This window comes from Syzygium oleosum, unplaced genomic scaffold, assembly GCF_021117445.2.
Source record: "Syzygium oleosum isolate NSW1041296 unplaced genomic scaffold, Sole_v2.1 Sole_v2.08, whole genome shotgun sequence".
In the NCBI taxonomy this organism is placed as follows: domain Eukaryota; kingdom Viridiplantae; phylum Streptophyta; class Magnoliopsida; order Myrtales; family Myrtaceae; genus Syzygium; species Syzygium oleosum.
In genome coordinates, this window is record NW_026607492.1 from 306,964 (window position 1) to 321,517 (window position 14,554).

General features: G+C 41.5%; 2 protein-coding genes across 2 annotated transcripts; both read left to right on the forward strand.

The window, feature by feature from the left end:
- The first annotated feature begins 2,380 nt into the window (after positions 1–2,380).
- LOC115672494 (protein ALTERED PHOSPHATE STARVATION RESPONSE 1-like) lies at positions 2,381–7,117 on the forward strand. The gene is made up of 4 exons (XM_030594301.2): positions 2,381–3,796; positions 4,920–5,143; positions 5,524–5,747; positions 5,917–7,117. Exons 1-4 carry the CDS (start codon positions 2,887–2,889, stop codon positions 6,803–6,805), a joined length of 2,247 nt encoding a protein of 748 aa, XP_030450161.2. The 5' UTR covers positions 2,381–2,886; the 3' UTR covers positions 6,806–7,117.
- An 867-nt stretch (positions 7,118–7,984) lies between these two features.
- On the forward strand, positions 7,985–13,036 carry LOC115672430 (uncharacterized). Its single transcript, XM_030594236.2, has 13 exons — positions 7,985–8,307; positions 8,458–8,524; positions 9,073–9,179; positions 9,403–9,471; positions 9,581–9,635; positions 10,035–10,082; positions 10,187–10,344; positions 10,673–10,911; positions 11,293–11,383; positions 11,810–11,938; positions 12,031–12,184; positions 12,471–12,565; positions 12,654–13,036. The coding sequence occupies exons 1-13, from the start codon at positions 8,080–8,082 to the stop codon at positions 12,837–12,839; spliced, it is 1,626 nt and encodes a 541-aa protein (XP_030450096.1). The 5' UTR covers positions 7,985–8,079; the 3' UTR covers positions 12,840–13,036.
- Positions 13,037–14,554: the final 1,518 nt, after the last annotated feature.

A 14,554-nucleotide genomic window follows, 5' to 3' on the forward strand; every position in this document is an offset into this window, starting at 1 on the left:
AGCACAAGGTCTGTGCGCTGCAGATTAGAATAAGTATGTGATAAAATTTCTTCTCCAGAAGATTAGTCAAAGACATGGCAATTTGGGTTGCATGCATGCAGTTTCTAACGCAATTTACTCAGATGTTGAACTTTTCTGTAGACAAAAGAGAAATTTGCATGAGCCCACCTGAATATAACATATTGTCAGCTTTGCTTCAGAAGTTTAGCTTCCATATGGTGGTGTTACATAACAATGTGCCTGCACCTAGTAAGTGGGGATTAAGTATATAAAATATAGAAGGATTTTCGTGTCTCCTTTTCTTTCATATTTTTTTGCTTTCCTTTTATTTTTCATGGGTTGAAAGCTAGTGCAGAGTGGCTGCAGCATTTTGGACTTCCATAAAGAAGACGTTTCTGTTATTAAAGGGAAATACTCTGTTATGGGGACAACTCCGCATCAATCCACTCATTTTTAGCAGATAATTTCTCCTCACTGAAATTCAGCAAAACATGTTCATTCTGTCCATGCAAAAATCTTCATCAGCTCTCTTTGTAATTAGTATTGACCATTGAACAAATGCTCCTTTTTTTCTGACCCAAAAATGTGGAAGAAAAAGGAAAATAGTAGCATATATCACTTCACTTTCCCATGTCGAGCCAGAACTTGGTCTCTCTCTCTCTCTCTCTTTCAACTTGAAGTCATGAATGTCGTGAATGTCTGGTGTTTCGTGTGCCTTGACTGCCTCCCTCTTACTAGCGTAGGGTGGAGTTAGTTATGAGATGGGTGGTCTTATTCTTGGGCACAGGTTTGACTAGCATTTTAATTTTGTACCGTATCTCAATGATGGTTTGACCCTTTGACTCATCGTCATGGGTAAATGAGTTCTCTGTACTTTTTAAGAGCCTAGAATGAAGTTTCTGCGCAGAGTTTGAGGTCATCCAGCCCAAGTCCTCTTTATATTTAGTTTGATTCTACTTCTTAGCCTTCTTTGTTTTGGTATCTTGTCCATGTTCGCAAGCAAAAGGGAAGTCGTAAAAAGTGGTACGATATCGGGAAGTATACACAGTTTTTAACCTATAAACTTATTTCTAATTGATAATCACATAATTTTGCCCAATCGCGTGACCGAGACAATCGATAGACTTTCTTTTACAAGTGACAAAGTCTAAAATAATTTGATATGGTAATTCAATCATAAATCTCTGCATTTTAAAACATGTTCGATAACTTGATGAGCTATTTAAATGAGGTGAAACTCGGAACGAAAATGGATTATTTCTGAAACACATTGAAATCGTTCAAAATCTCTCTAGTTTGAAAGATGTGAACAACAATGGATGCTATATAAACAACTCATAGAGCTAAAATGTCTTTGATCCAAATCTATGATGTTTCAACAACGGATTATCCCCTTTGTGAACATGCCAGTTGTTTCTGTTTTCTCCAAAGGGATAGCAAAGTAATCCGAGAGATTGTCTATTTTTCGTTTTTCCTTAAGGTCATTAGAACCGATAGAATCAAGGTGAGAAGCTGGTAGTAGTAGGTAGAGGCATAAAAAAGAGTCGAGAATCAAATGGGTACTTTCTTGATCCCTTTCATGGGCCATCAAAGCTTCCCTCACATGACACGCCAATATATTCACTTCCAAATCTATGACGAATCGTCATGCGGCACTAGATTCAGAATCTCAGTGCCGTTTTGCTGTGGAGTTTCAGAATAGGGTTAGTTTTTTGGCCAGCCTCTCAAGAAAATGACAGTGTGGCACAGTAATGCGGCGAGGCGAGGTGACTCTCGCTTCTCCAGAAACTCTCCACTACATATGAAATAAATAATGCTTGGGACAAGCACAATTACACCCTACGTCAGGAGTGGTTTTACGAGGTAAGTAACGCAGTCAGATTTGTATAATGACAGGAGAAAATACCACCAGAGACAGGACAATTAATGAACCACCCCTCTCTCTCTCTCTCTCTCTCTCACGCTCTCACTAGACTAGTCGCTCTGCACTGGTCACAGTGAATGAATGACCACGTTTGGCTTCTCTCTCTGACCCTCCCTGCTGGTTCCCTCTAAAATCTCTGCAGAATCAAGCAGAGCCCTTTAATAATTTCACTTTCTTTTTCCTCGTTTTTTTTTTAAGAGTCACGTATGGAATGATAAACCATGGTTGTACTTGTGCACTCGCTAACTCATGCCTCCTAATTACCAAACAGCAAGCACAAGGACTTTCTCTGTCTCGCTCCCGCTCTTTCTCGAGCCCCCTACCTTTACTTACTCTACCTATGCTCCGGCTGCGTTTTCCCCTGTTGTAGTGTAATCTCTCTTTCTCTGTCCATATTCCCTTCTAAAATTTTATATTAGAAGAAAAACTCTCCATTCTCTTATTTCGCAGTCTCTCGCGGTTTCAGGTTATTAAAACAAAATGGCGGGCTTAGGGAAAAGAATGGAAAAGAAGAAGGGGAAGGGAAAAGAACTACTCTTGCTGCTTTTACCTCCAGCCTTTCTAGACTCTCTCTCTCCAGAAAAGTTCACTGCTCTGTGTTTGCTCCTTTGAAGCTCTTTGTATTTTCCACTCTCTTACTTGAAGCTCTTTTGCTTGGAGAAGGAAATGGGAAGTTTGGAAGCTTTTTCAAAAGATGTGTTTCCACCAGAAGCCAGCGTGCCAGAGCAAATCCTGATGTGGGTATGGCCTAAAACTTCCAATGAATCAGCATTTTGGACTCTGCTTTCTTGAAAACGCGGCTCAAGCAACTACATTCTCTGTCTTGGCGAAACCCAACCTCCTTTCTATCAGAAAAGGTTGAAGAGATACCCCAAAAAACCGACCTTTTTACATTCTGGCAACCCATATTTATCTCCAACTTAAGGTTTAATCAAAAGAACGAAGAAAAAGAAGCAGAGAGGATGGGATGTGTTGCTTCTAAGCTAGGTGAAGAAGAAGAAGTAGTATCCATATGTAGGGAGAGAAAGCATCAGCTCAAGCTAGCCGTTGAGAGAAGGTATGCTCTCGCAGAAGCACATTTTAGGTACTGTCAATCTCTATACGCAGTCGCAGCTGCCATTAAGCTCTTTGTTGCTAGACACTCTTCACCTTCTTCACCTTTCCTCATAACTTTCTCTCCACCTTGCGCCTCCCTATCAACCCCAACCGAGAATGTCACCAACAACACCATGCTGCTCCAACAGAGGCCTTCTGAGTCCACCAAAGAGTCCATCCCTTGTGAGCACTGTGATTCCTCCACTCCTTCAGATGACTCTTCAGAGGAAGAAACTGAGAAGAGAGTGAGCGCAGAAGAACAAAAACCAGTCTGCGGGTACTATTATATGCAAATGCCACCACCCATGCCATCTCCTCAGAGGGATTTTGGGTGGGACTTCTTCAACCCTTTCTATGGCATGCGGCCGGACGTCATGAGTGGGTATAGGCAGAACTCTGAGGATGATCTGAGGGTTGTGAGGGAACAGGAAGGAATACCAGAGCTGGAAGAAGAGGAAGAAGAAGCTGAAGAGAATGGGGTTGAAGAAGAGAAAAAGGTGGTGGTTGTTGAAGAGAATGTTGTGAGTGGAGGGGAGGCTAAGGAAGAGAGTGATTCGGTTGAAATGGTGAAGGTGGTGGACGGTGGCGGCTGTTTGGGCCAGGGTGAGCACAAGGGCTTAACAGTGATTGACATGCCTGAGAAGGGTAGAGAGCTTTTGGAAGCATTGAAGGACATTGAAGATCATTTCATAAGGGCTTATGATTCTGGCAAGGATGTCTCTAGGATGTTGGAAGCTAACAGAGTGCATCTGCAATCTGGATTAGAGGAAATAAAAGGTGAGATTAGGGTTTTCCGGGTTGGTAGATTTTACTGCCACGTTACAATGTTAATGAATCAAATCTTACTGCAACCCCAAAGTAACTATTTTGTCTCCTACTAAATTATGAGCAGAAGGCAGCTTAAAAATCATTTCATAGATAAAGTCACCTTGTTTGCATGCATTTCAGACCAATTTCTTAGTTCATGTATAACTGGTAAGCGTTGGGGGAACTTGCTGTGTAATCCTGTCTCTGTTGTGACCTTGGGTTCTCACGTTCCTATTAACGGATTTGCTAGTTTTGCTGGTTCAGTCGTGACCTAGGTAACTCAACTTTACTTTTCCTTCTTCCTTTCAGCGATTCGGATTTCTAAACCCATCTAAAAAGTTGGCATTTTTCATCTAATCTCGAAAATCTCTATCCTAGGTCCCAAAAGGTTGTTGTTTTACTTGCCGGGATAAATCGCAAAATTGGCGCCCGACATCTTCTGGGTGTTGTGGTTTCACTTTTATTGGTGGCCCCTTTCATGTTGTTGCTGCATTCTTTCTTCTCTTCTCAATAAAGATCGTTGGTAGGGCTTATCTTGTCCCAGTAGCTAATGAGGACCACAATGCTGTCTTATAGTTTTGCCTAGGCTTTAAAATGTGCTCGCTCCGGACCAACCTGAGGAGAACTTAATTTCACTCTGGTGGATTCAACCCATTTCAATGCAAACCAGAGGGAGAGGAGAAACAATTTGGAAGTTACTTTGTCTTTGAATATATTGCAGGGGACATTGTCTTTAACATTTGTATTAAGCTCTTTGTATTTCTTTATTGTATAAGTGAATTTCTTACGATCACCATTCATGTTCTTATAGGAGCTTTGTAAATCATTTTAGTCTCGGCCTTTTCTCTCAGGTTCTCTCTTTTAAATAACCTCTTTCTTGCAAGTTCTAGAATTTCGTACCATTCACCATTCACCCTTCTTCATTTCTATTTACTATGTAAGGCAACATTTTCTTGATGAGGGATAATGACTCGTTGTTTTCTTCCTTAAGAGATAAATCAGAAGTGCCACATCTTTTGGATTTGGTGCATGGATCCGATATTCTGTATTTTGGTGATCTATTGGCGTTCTCTAACTTCTAATTCTAATGTAGAAAATTCCACAAAACTTATCCAATCGTTAACGTGGCACCGATCAACTTCATCTAAGCCTACATCATGCAAAAGTCTGGTGGCCTCAAGTTCAAAGGGATCCTCTACATGGACCTCGTATACGAATGAATTGTTTGATGACTATGGAGGGATGGTTTCAGGAAGCCATTCGCTCACGTTGGAAAGACTATATGCATGGGAGAAGAAGCTCTACGAAGAAGTTAAGGTAAAGCTGCATCTGTCAAAACTCCACGCGCTTGATTAGCTACTATGAAGGAGTTCTCCGCATTGTCATGGATGAAGTTGAGAAATAAGAACTACTCAAATCATATAATCTCACTGTATTTGATATCTTCTGGTTCCTTTTTGCTCATTAGCTACTTTTTACCTGCTTTCCTGGTTTCATACTGTGAAAGGCAAATCTCCTATGTCTTCACGTCTCACCTGAACATGGTATGCCCTTGAAAATGTCTCTTACTTCGTGTTAAAAGATGAAATCTTGACAATTGAGTTGATTTCTGTATTATCTGTATATTATGATTAGGGACTTTCATCTAGTTTACTTTCATTTATTTCGACTTGATAATTTCAATCCTATATGTCCAGGCTGGAGACAACATAAGAAAATTGTACGAGAGGAAGTGTACGCGTCTGAGAAACCAAGACGTCAGAGGAGATGATGGACTGATGATGGACAAAACCAGAGCTGCAGTGAAAGATTTATATGCTAGGATCTTGGTTGCGATTCGCAGTGCCGAGTCAATTTCTAAAAAGATTCAGAAGCTTTGCGACGACGAACTGCAGCCTCAAATTCTTGAGCTTTTGAAAGGGTAAGCGAACACCTAGGAAAAACCCTGTTTTCAAGTTCCAAAAGTGTACATCTTTTCGTGTTGGCTCTGATTCTCGTCAATGGACATCTGTCACATGAATTTAATTAAGTCTATTTTCAGAACTTCATGGTCTCGCTCCTTGATTTGTCATTCTGTTCCCATCGTGCAGCCTTACTCAAACCTGGAAAATTATGCTGGAGTCTCACGAGACCCAGAATAAGATTCTTCTCGAAGTCGGTAACTTTGCTTGCCCCACGTATGGAAAGTTCTGCAATGACTCCCACCGGCTCGCGACGCTCCAGCTCGAAGCTGAGCTCCAGAACTGGCGTTCATCCTTCACCGACTACATCACATCACAAAAGGCATATGTCGAAGCGCTTCATGGTTGGCTTGCCAAGTTCCTAGCGCCCGAAGTCGAATTTTGCTCCAACGGCAGGAGTTCTTCCGCGCCTTACCGTGTCAATGGTCCCCTGTTGTTACCGATCTGCCACGACTGGTCGGCCTCTCTGGATAAGTTGCCGGATAAGGCTGTGGTGTTTGCATTGAAAAGCTTTGCAAAGGACGTGAGAGCTCTTTGGGCCCAACAAGGGGAGGAGCAGCGCCAGAAGAGGAAAGTGGATGCGCTGGCAAAGGAAGTCGAGAGGAGGACAATGTCGCCATCATTCCACAAGGCGGAGACCCGGTTTCTAGAGTTCAGGCCGAGCGAGGACAAAACTGAGCTCGAAATCGACCATCCCGAGCTCGCGACAGACAAGGGGGACTACTTGGACACGTTGAGGAGGAAGTTGGAAGCGGAGAAGGAGAGGCATCATAATTGCATGCAAGAAACGCAGAGGATCACTCTGAACGGGTTTCAGACCGGGCTCTCGGTGATCTTCAAGTCCCTGACGGAGTTCTCCGAGGCTTCTCAGAAATTGTACAATGATCTTGTTTCTTACCGCGAGAGCGCAGAGAAAGCCGAAAGCATAACATGTCTAGAAGGCTCCCAAGCAGAGAAAGCCGAAAGCGTAACACGTCTAGAAGGCTCCCAAGCCGGAGGAGACGGCGAAAGGAGATAATGGTTGGACTTAATAGTGACGATCGGAGGTCTAAGCTTATCGTGGTTGTGGCTGTATATTACCGGGTCGAGTCGAAGCGCCTTGCTGAGACTTGATTTGTGTGCTTGTTTTCTCTCTCTTTTTACTTGGTAGGTCTTGGTTAAGGACGGTTATTAAGATGTCCTTGGTGGTCCCTTATGGCCACCCCTTCGTTAATTGTTTATTGGCAAATACGTGTTAGGAGAGTTTTGCCTGCTCTCTGGCATTGTTACATGCAAATATATCTGAGCTAAGTTGGGCTATTGTTTGTTGATGGTCAAACTGAAAATCTACTGATGGAGCTCCCTCAAGAAGATGAAGTGTTATTTCTATAGAGATGTTTCTTCTCTCTCTCTCACATTAGTTCCTCCAATTTTTTTGTAGGGGTGAGCGGTTTTAGATTCCGCATGGATCCTGGAACGTACCTATTAGAATAGGTTATTCATTTTTTGGAACCTGTAACCTATCTTGTCACAGGTTTTAAAGTCGGTTCCAAAATTTATCCAGGTTCTACCTGTATTATCAATTGAAATATTGCAGTGAATTACTTTTTATCATCACCACTTGATGCTATAATGCAGCAACCACAACTTATATTTAGACATGAAAAATATGAAACATTAATATAGTAAAAGTGTCGGTCATAAAACGGAAACTCAGACTAGTGGTTTTAAATTATACACTCATCATCAGACGTCATGGAATATACAAGATTGCGAAGACATGAACCAAGAAAAACACAAAAACTTGTTCTACATGGAACCTACTCGTCAAAACATATCTTCCAATTTTTGGAACCTGAAAGCCGTCATGCATACCGAAAATCTTAAACTGGACAGGCTCTCACCGGTCCGGTTTTCTGATTCCAGGGTAGACCATGCTCACCCCTAATTTTTTAGGTAAAGTAGTTTGCGGGACTTGGGCTTATTTGGACTCGTCGCCGGCCCGAGCCAGCCATTGTATGAGTGAGATTTGGAAAAAAGAAAAGGTGGGTTGCTTTTCGGACCTAAGAAGGAAAACCTGCAAGCCCGACCCCTCCATTGGCATTTCCGGCTTGGGCGGGCTGGATGCGGTGTAATGGGCGGCTAGGCCCGCCCAAGATCAAGTTTAGGCCACCAATAAGAAAAATCTGGCGCGCTTGGTCTGCCGGTTGCCACCTCCGCCAATCAACCGACCTCAACCGTTTTCCAATTACCAGGAAAGAGAGAGAGAGAGAGTGAGTGAGCGTGTGTGTGTGAAGTGAAAACAGTTGAACCATGTTATCTTCCCCTTGGAGTTGGAGGCAGAGTCCCACACTCTCACCTTCTTCTCCATTTAATCTCTCCAAAAGACCGAATCGGAACAGAGCCGGTTCGTCTTTTGTTGCCCATGGTACCACAGAGAGCAACGACAATGGCGAGGACGGGAAGAAAAGGAATAAGAAGGTGGTGATCGTTGGCTCCGGTTGGGCCGGCCTCGGTGCGGCGCACCATCTCTGCAAGCAGGTCCTCCTTCATCTTATACTTTCTTTCGGTCGTTGAATTGAATGTGTGACTGGGTTTAGATTGTGTTCAGTTGGTGATTGCGCGGAATTTTTTAGGTTTGAATTCGAATGGAGTGCCTTCTGCGTGTTTTTTTCCCTCCTTCTTTTTCAGGGTTTTGATGTGACAGTTCTTGAAGATGCGGATGGTTATGGCAGTCCCGTCGAGATCGGTATTCAGGGTACTTGAAGTCACTCTTTCGTGTGAAGAGAATTTAGTTGGTTCTTCGTCTGGGTTGTTGGTAATTATGTTGATAGCTTATGCTAATCTCGTAGATGCTAATGTAGGACCGGGTTGGACTGGCTAGTCAAATTAGATTGGTTGTGAGATTTGGTTTAAGACGTTTTTTTTTATATGTTTGTACAATTGTATAAACTCATTTGCTAAATGAGAGAAGGAAACTCATTTGGATATTAATATATGAATTGCATATTCAGGCACGCTGTTTACGTTTATTGTTGTTGTTCATATAAGTGAATGATTATATGGTTAGTGGATACTGTCAGTTCAAGAGATAATTCTGCTAAAGGCAGAGATGTCATGTGGGCGTCCATGTCTCCCCATTACTTGTGAGTATTCACTAAGGATGATCAAGAATTGATAAGCACCAACTTGTCCTATCCATGGTTGGGCCAGCAAAATGGCCTTTCGAATTGCATCATATGCAGAGGTGTCTCCCTCAACTTAGTAGTTGAAAAAGAAAATAAACAGAGTTCTTTGAACATGCAGGCTTTTGGAACCCTTACCAGAACATCTTCAGCCTCGTCGATGAGCTCGGGATCAAGCCCTTTACAAATTCGATGAAGTCTGCTCTCTATTCACGTGAGGGGCTAGAGGTACTTGACATAAAAAAGAAAAAATACGTTTTGTATGTTTTGGATGGTGAAGTTCCTGCAAATCTTATGCTATTGAATGGAGCCATTCAAATTTACATGTGGCACTGGCTTCTCTGCTGTTAAATTTTGGTGGTCCTTAAGTGGGTATGACAAGTGCATATGTCTTGCATATCTGGAGACCCTTAGTTTTAGGTTTCTCAATGTAAAATTTATACTCATGCAGGTTGAGTTTCCGATATACCAAGATCTGCCTCAGTTGCCTTCTCCCTTGGGAGCCTTAGTTCATACTCAAGTACGCATCATGATGAAGCTATGTGACACTGTTTCCTAATATAATATATATTAAAGCTTGACCAAACAGATGACTCTGCTGATGTTAAATCATTCTTTGTGACACGCAGTTTCTTCGACTGGACTTGGTGGATAGACTGACGTCAGTTTCTCTAATGGCTGCAGGCATGTTAAGGCTTCTCAGTCAAGTATTTGAGTAAATGAAGCATATAGCATGGCATATGTGAACAAATTAATGAAGAAACAACTTGATTTGATTGACCTATTGTAATGTCCTCTTCTATGAATAATGAAAAAAGTAAATGGAGCATGCGATACGCTGCTAAGTCTCATGCATTTAATTTACAGCGTGCGTTGGCTAATAACATTATGTTTACTCTGTGGACTGCATAATTTCATCGGTTTGGGTTGTGAAGAACTTTCCAGCTAGTTATCGTGGGACATAAGTGTATTTGTAGTATTTGCAGATAGATCTCCCTTGACTTCTACCCCTCTCCCCACCCCCAACCTACAAGTTAGCACCAAACAAAGATCCAACAGCTAATGTGTGCCTAATGCTTGCAGTGGTGGACTTTGACAATACTGATACTGCCTGGAGAAAGTATGATCCAAGTAAAGATCCAACCACATTTGTTAAACGAAAATCTGTCTATGGATGAACTTCATCACTAGCCAAAGTTCATCAGACAAATTCTTATGATATATTCAACTGGTAGTTACTGCCAGGGAGCTCTTCAGACAGTTTGGCTGCTCAGAAAAGCTTTATCAGAATGTATTTCGTCCAATGCTTCAAGTGGGTCTCTTTGTGCCCCCGGAGCAGTGCAGTGCCGCTGCAACTCTGGCAATGCTTTATTACCTCATCCTTGCTCACCAGGTCTTTTGGCTCTCTTCTCTAGACCTCATCTGTAATACGTGCACTTGATCAAGGGCAGTTCAATATGATTATCTGGAAGCAAGGGAAATACGAGATATCTCCTATTATGTGAAGTTACTGGAAAAAGAAGAAGAAGCTATTTGTCAGCCATCTTGGCCTATTGATTGTGCAGCATTGGTGTAATTATTATCAAGATGGATGATGTGGTCCTTTAACCGGGCTTTTACATAGTGTCTAAGTGCACCAGGCCGTTCTGACGGACAATTGCATTCATGTTTATGTTTTGGGCACATCAAAGGGTAAATCTCTCCTTTTGTTTTGGATGCAGAAAGATTTTGATGCTGTGTGGTGTCAGGGGACAGTCAAAGAAAAGATCTTCAAGCCGTGGAAGGATTTCATGAGGACTCAAGGTTGTGTGTTTTTGGAGGGTCGAAGGGTGACAGACTTATTGTTCGATGAGGTGACAGGCTGCATATCAGGAATAGCTTGTGGGGGAGAGACCCTTAATGCAGATGCATTCATCCTAGCCGTCAGAATCTCCACGCTTCAGGAGATTATTAAGAACAGGTGATTCTTGTTCTCTCTTCAAATATTTGGTAGTCAAATCAATTAATTATCTGAACTTTTAGCATATATTGCTCCTTTTCTCATTCAATCTGCAATTTTTTGCTGTTTGTGTCATTTCGTTAGCATTAATAAGCTGACCCTGTTAATATTACTCAACTCTTCACTCTTACAGATGAGCGAAAGTTTCTATGTCGTAGAACTAGTCAAACATGTTTTGCTTTGTAAAACTCGGTTCTCTTTGTTTTCAAAATCAATGCTACTTGAGATAATGCGTATTCTTTCACTATTATAAATTAAAGTAAGTCTATTCATGTTGGATCTCTGATTTTAGCATTATATTCTTCTGTGATTTTTTTTAACTTCATGTCGAGTTCTGTGTAGCTCAGTATTATGCACAAGGAATGAGTTTCTGAGAGTCATGAACTTGGCCGGTGTTGATGCACTCAGTGTTAAGCTTCGACTTGATGGGAAAGTAAGTGCTAACAGATTTCTTCGTTGTAAAATCTCCAGCTTTCTGCTAACATTTCTGATTTATATTAAAAGTTACCCAATAAAGGGGAGGAAACATGGACAGTTAATCAGTGAATTAGGGAATTTTGTCCACCCTCGGCATCGCATTCTGCCTTTGATATTAAGACAAGTAGAGTCCTCACATGATTAACAAAGGTCTCCAAGTGTGATGATTTCTTGTTTTTGCTAAATAGGGGCATGTTATGAAGTATACTAAAACTCTTGAATGCATAGTAATTACTCGAACTAAGCTGTCTTGGTCAAGATTATGCTCATTCTCTTCGGGCTGTCTTGGAAAGCTGTTGATATTTTGTTCCTCCCTTGTAAGGTGCTAAATGCCCTTACTAATGACAACTAATGAGATGTTATCTAAATTGACAAATATCAGGTTACCATTCCCAATGCTATCAATGTTTGCTCTGGGGATGACAACTGCTTTGGATGGACCTTCTTCGACTTGAATGTACTCCATGATGAGCATAAAGGCGACCCTATGCAAGTCATACAATCTGATTTCGTGAGTATTAACGCATCTTTATTTGTTTTGGTGGGACAAGTTTTGTGAAAGTAATTATTGATGAAAAGCTAAACTTTCCCTGGTTTATGCAGTATTACGCTAATGAACTGCTGGTACTCGAGGATGAGCATTTAGTTGGAAAAACTATGTCGTACCTTGCAGATGTTGTGAAGGATTTTGGGAATTCTACTGTGGTGGATAGGGAAATTAGTAGATTTCCAAAGTCCTTAACTCATTTCTTCCCAGGTAACTCTTTAAAAGCTTTATGCCATTGGTTTCCAAATGAAGCTGATGCTAGCACATTTCTCGTGGTAGATCTCACGGTTCAGATGGCAAGAGCATTCAACAGATGGCTTGCACCATCAGAAGACAAGAAATTATCTGAAATCTCTTCTGCATTTAATGAACTTAAGAAGATGCTTTTTGCTAGATCTTTTATTTTTTGGTAACTGGGACGTTTGAAGTGAAGATGGATGCCTCTTTTATTCATGATGAATTAAGGTTTCTTCTTTTCATCTTCCTTGTATGATAGGTTCCTATGATTACATGATGCGCGGCTCTACATCTTTCCCAAACTTGTTTATGGCGGGAGACTGGATTATCAACCGTCATGGTTCATGGTCACAGGTATTTGATCCGCCACTGTTTTGTACCTTCCGATTTGAGATTCAACAGCAGATGGTAACGACGACAAGCACATCATGGTTGTAAACAGGAGAAGTCATACGTCACGGGGCTCGAAGCCGCCAACTGCGTAGTGGACCATCTCGAATATGGAGACTTCGCTAAAATCATACCCGTGGAGGAAGATGAACAGCACATCCAAGCACTTCGCGGCCTCATCCGAAGCTTCGACGAGATCAGAGCTCAACTCCCGCTGCCCAGTAACTTCCTCTGGTGAAGGAATTTTGTTCACTTCATCGAAATGCTTGACTCACCGTTACATTTCGAACCAATGATTAAGTTTTGAGATTGCAGTCATGCTTGTCTCTTTGAATCCGATAGATCACAAGTAAGTCTGATACATTTTCTTTACGGTGTACTGCTACTGATAAACTTGTTGAGTGAGAATAAAGATTTGGTGTGTCCTATATACAACCCCAATGACAGCTAGAAAGAATGGCCCTTTTTAGCAACAAGACCATCTGATGTGGGTGCGTACGAAGAGTTGACAATCGCCTTAGCAAAGTTTTCACTCAATAATTGAGATATTTTGTAATGTTATGCGGTCGTCAAGGCCCGCTCTATTCCCACCTTCTAAATGGCTATAACACTCCCTAGTTTATTGAGTTGACAAAAGCAACCTCAAGCAAGCTAATCAACCAAAATAACAAATGAAAAGTATGAAACCCGCTATTTATTGAAAATGCAAAAACTGCACATCGTTTTGAAGATACGACATTGTCCGAATTAATAAAAACAATAATATTTTAGTCTACCATCTTGCGTTACTTACCGTTCATTTTTACACAAACTTCTTTTCCTCTCTTCTAATTACTAATGTACTCAAACTTGAACATTGTCTCGGTCACTTGCTCATGCACCTTGCATGAACCCTGCTCAGATATATATCTTTTCTCAAATGCTTAATCGAGTAATATTGTACTACTCTCTAAGGGGTATTTATGAGTCAGCGATGAGGAGGACACTCCTTCAGTCGAGCGGGGACCATTCGGTCTTGGTCAGCGCCACGGTGGCAGTGAGCCAGAACGGGACCGAGAACTTCACATCTATCAACACGAAGTCGTGTCGGATCCGAACAATACCGATTGTACAAATGAGAACTCGTTAATACATGTGACTGCCGGTATTTACGAAAAGTATGTGTTCATTGCTAAGAAGAAGAAGTATCTTGTGATGATAGGAGACGGCATCAACTAGACGGTGATCACCGGCAATCGGAGAGTGGCTGATGGGTGGACCACGGTCACTTGCGCAACATTCGATAAGATTGCTCTTTGCATATGGATTCGCAACCTTAGCGTTATGTATCTCATTTATTTGTATTTAATCAATTGGATGTCGTGATCAATCTTTGTACTTAATTATATATAACAAAAATAGATTCAAACTTTCGTAACAACTTACTCGGTTCTTATTTTGATAGAGAGTTCTACTAGGACATCATTAGTATAACCACTAAGGATAGCATTATTTTTTGTCAAATGTCAATTACAAGTAACCTTTTTATTGTACAATTTACCTTATAACATGCAATGGCATTTCAATATGCTAGAGCTTATTTAAGGCACATAAAACAAAACAAAAATTCAAGAGCTTATTATCATAAATTCTGTAAAATTTCTTTGATCGTCCCTGTTTGGACTCTTTTATAAGAATGGAGATAGATCTAATGAATTCATTATAGCTATAGGAGCCGTGGTGGCACCAAATTTCGTGGCGATAAACATAACCTTCTTGGGCACGGCCGGGCCACAAAAGCACTTGGCTATGGTCGTTTGAAATGGAGTTGAGCTGTCGGTGTTCTACAGCTGCAGCTTCGAGACGTACCAAGACGCTCTGTTCATGGACTTTCTCATGCAGTGCTATCGGGAGTGCGGTGTCTACGACACGAACCGGGTCAAGCTTCTTGCTTGGGGACGACTGGTTGCCTCG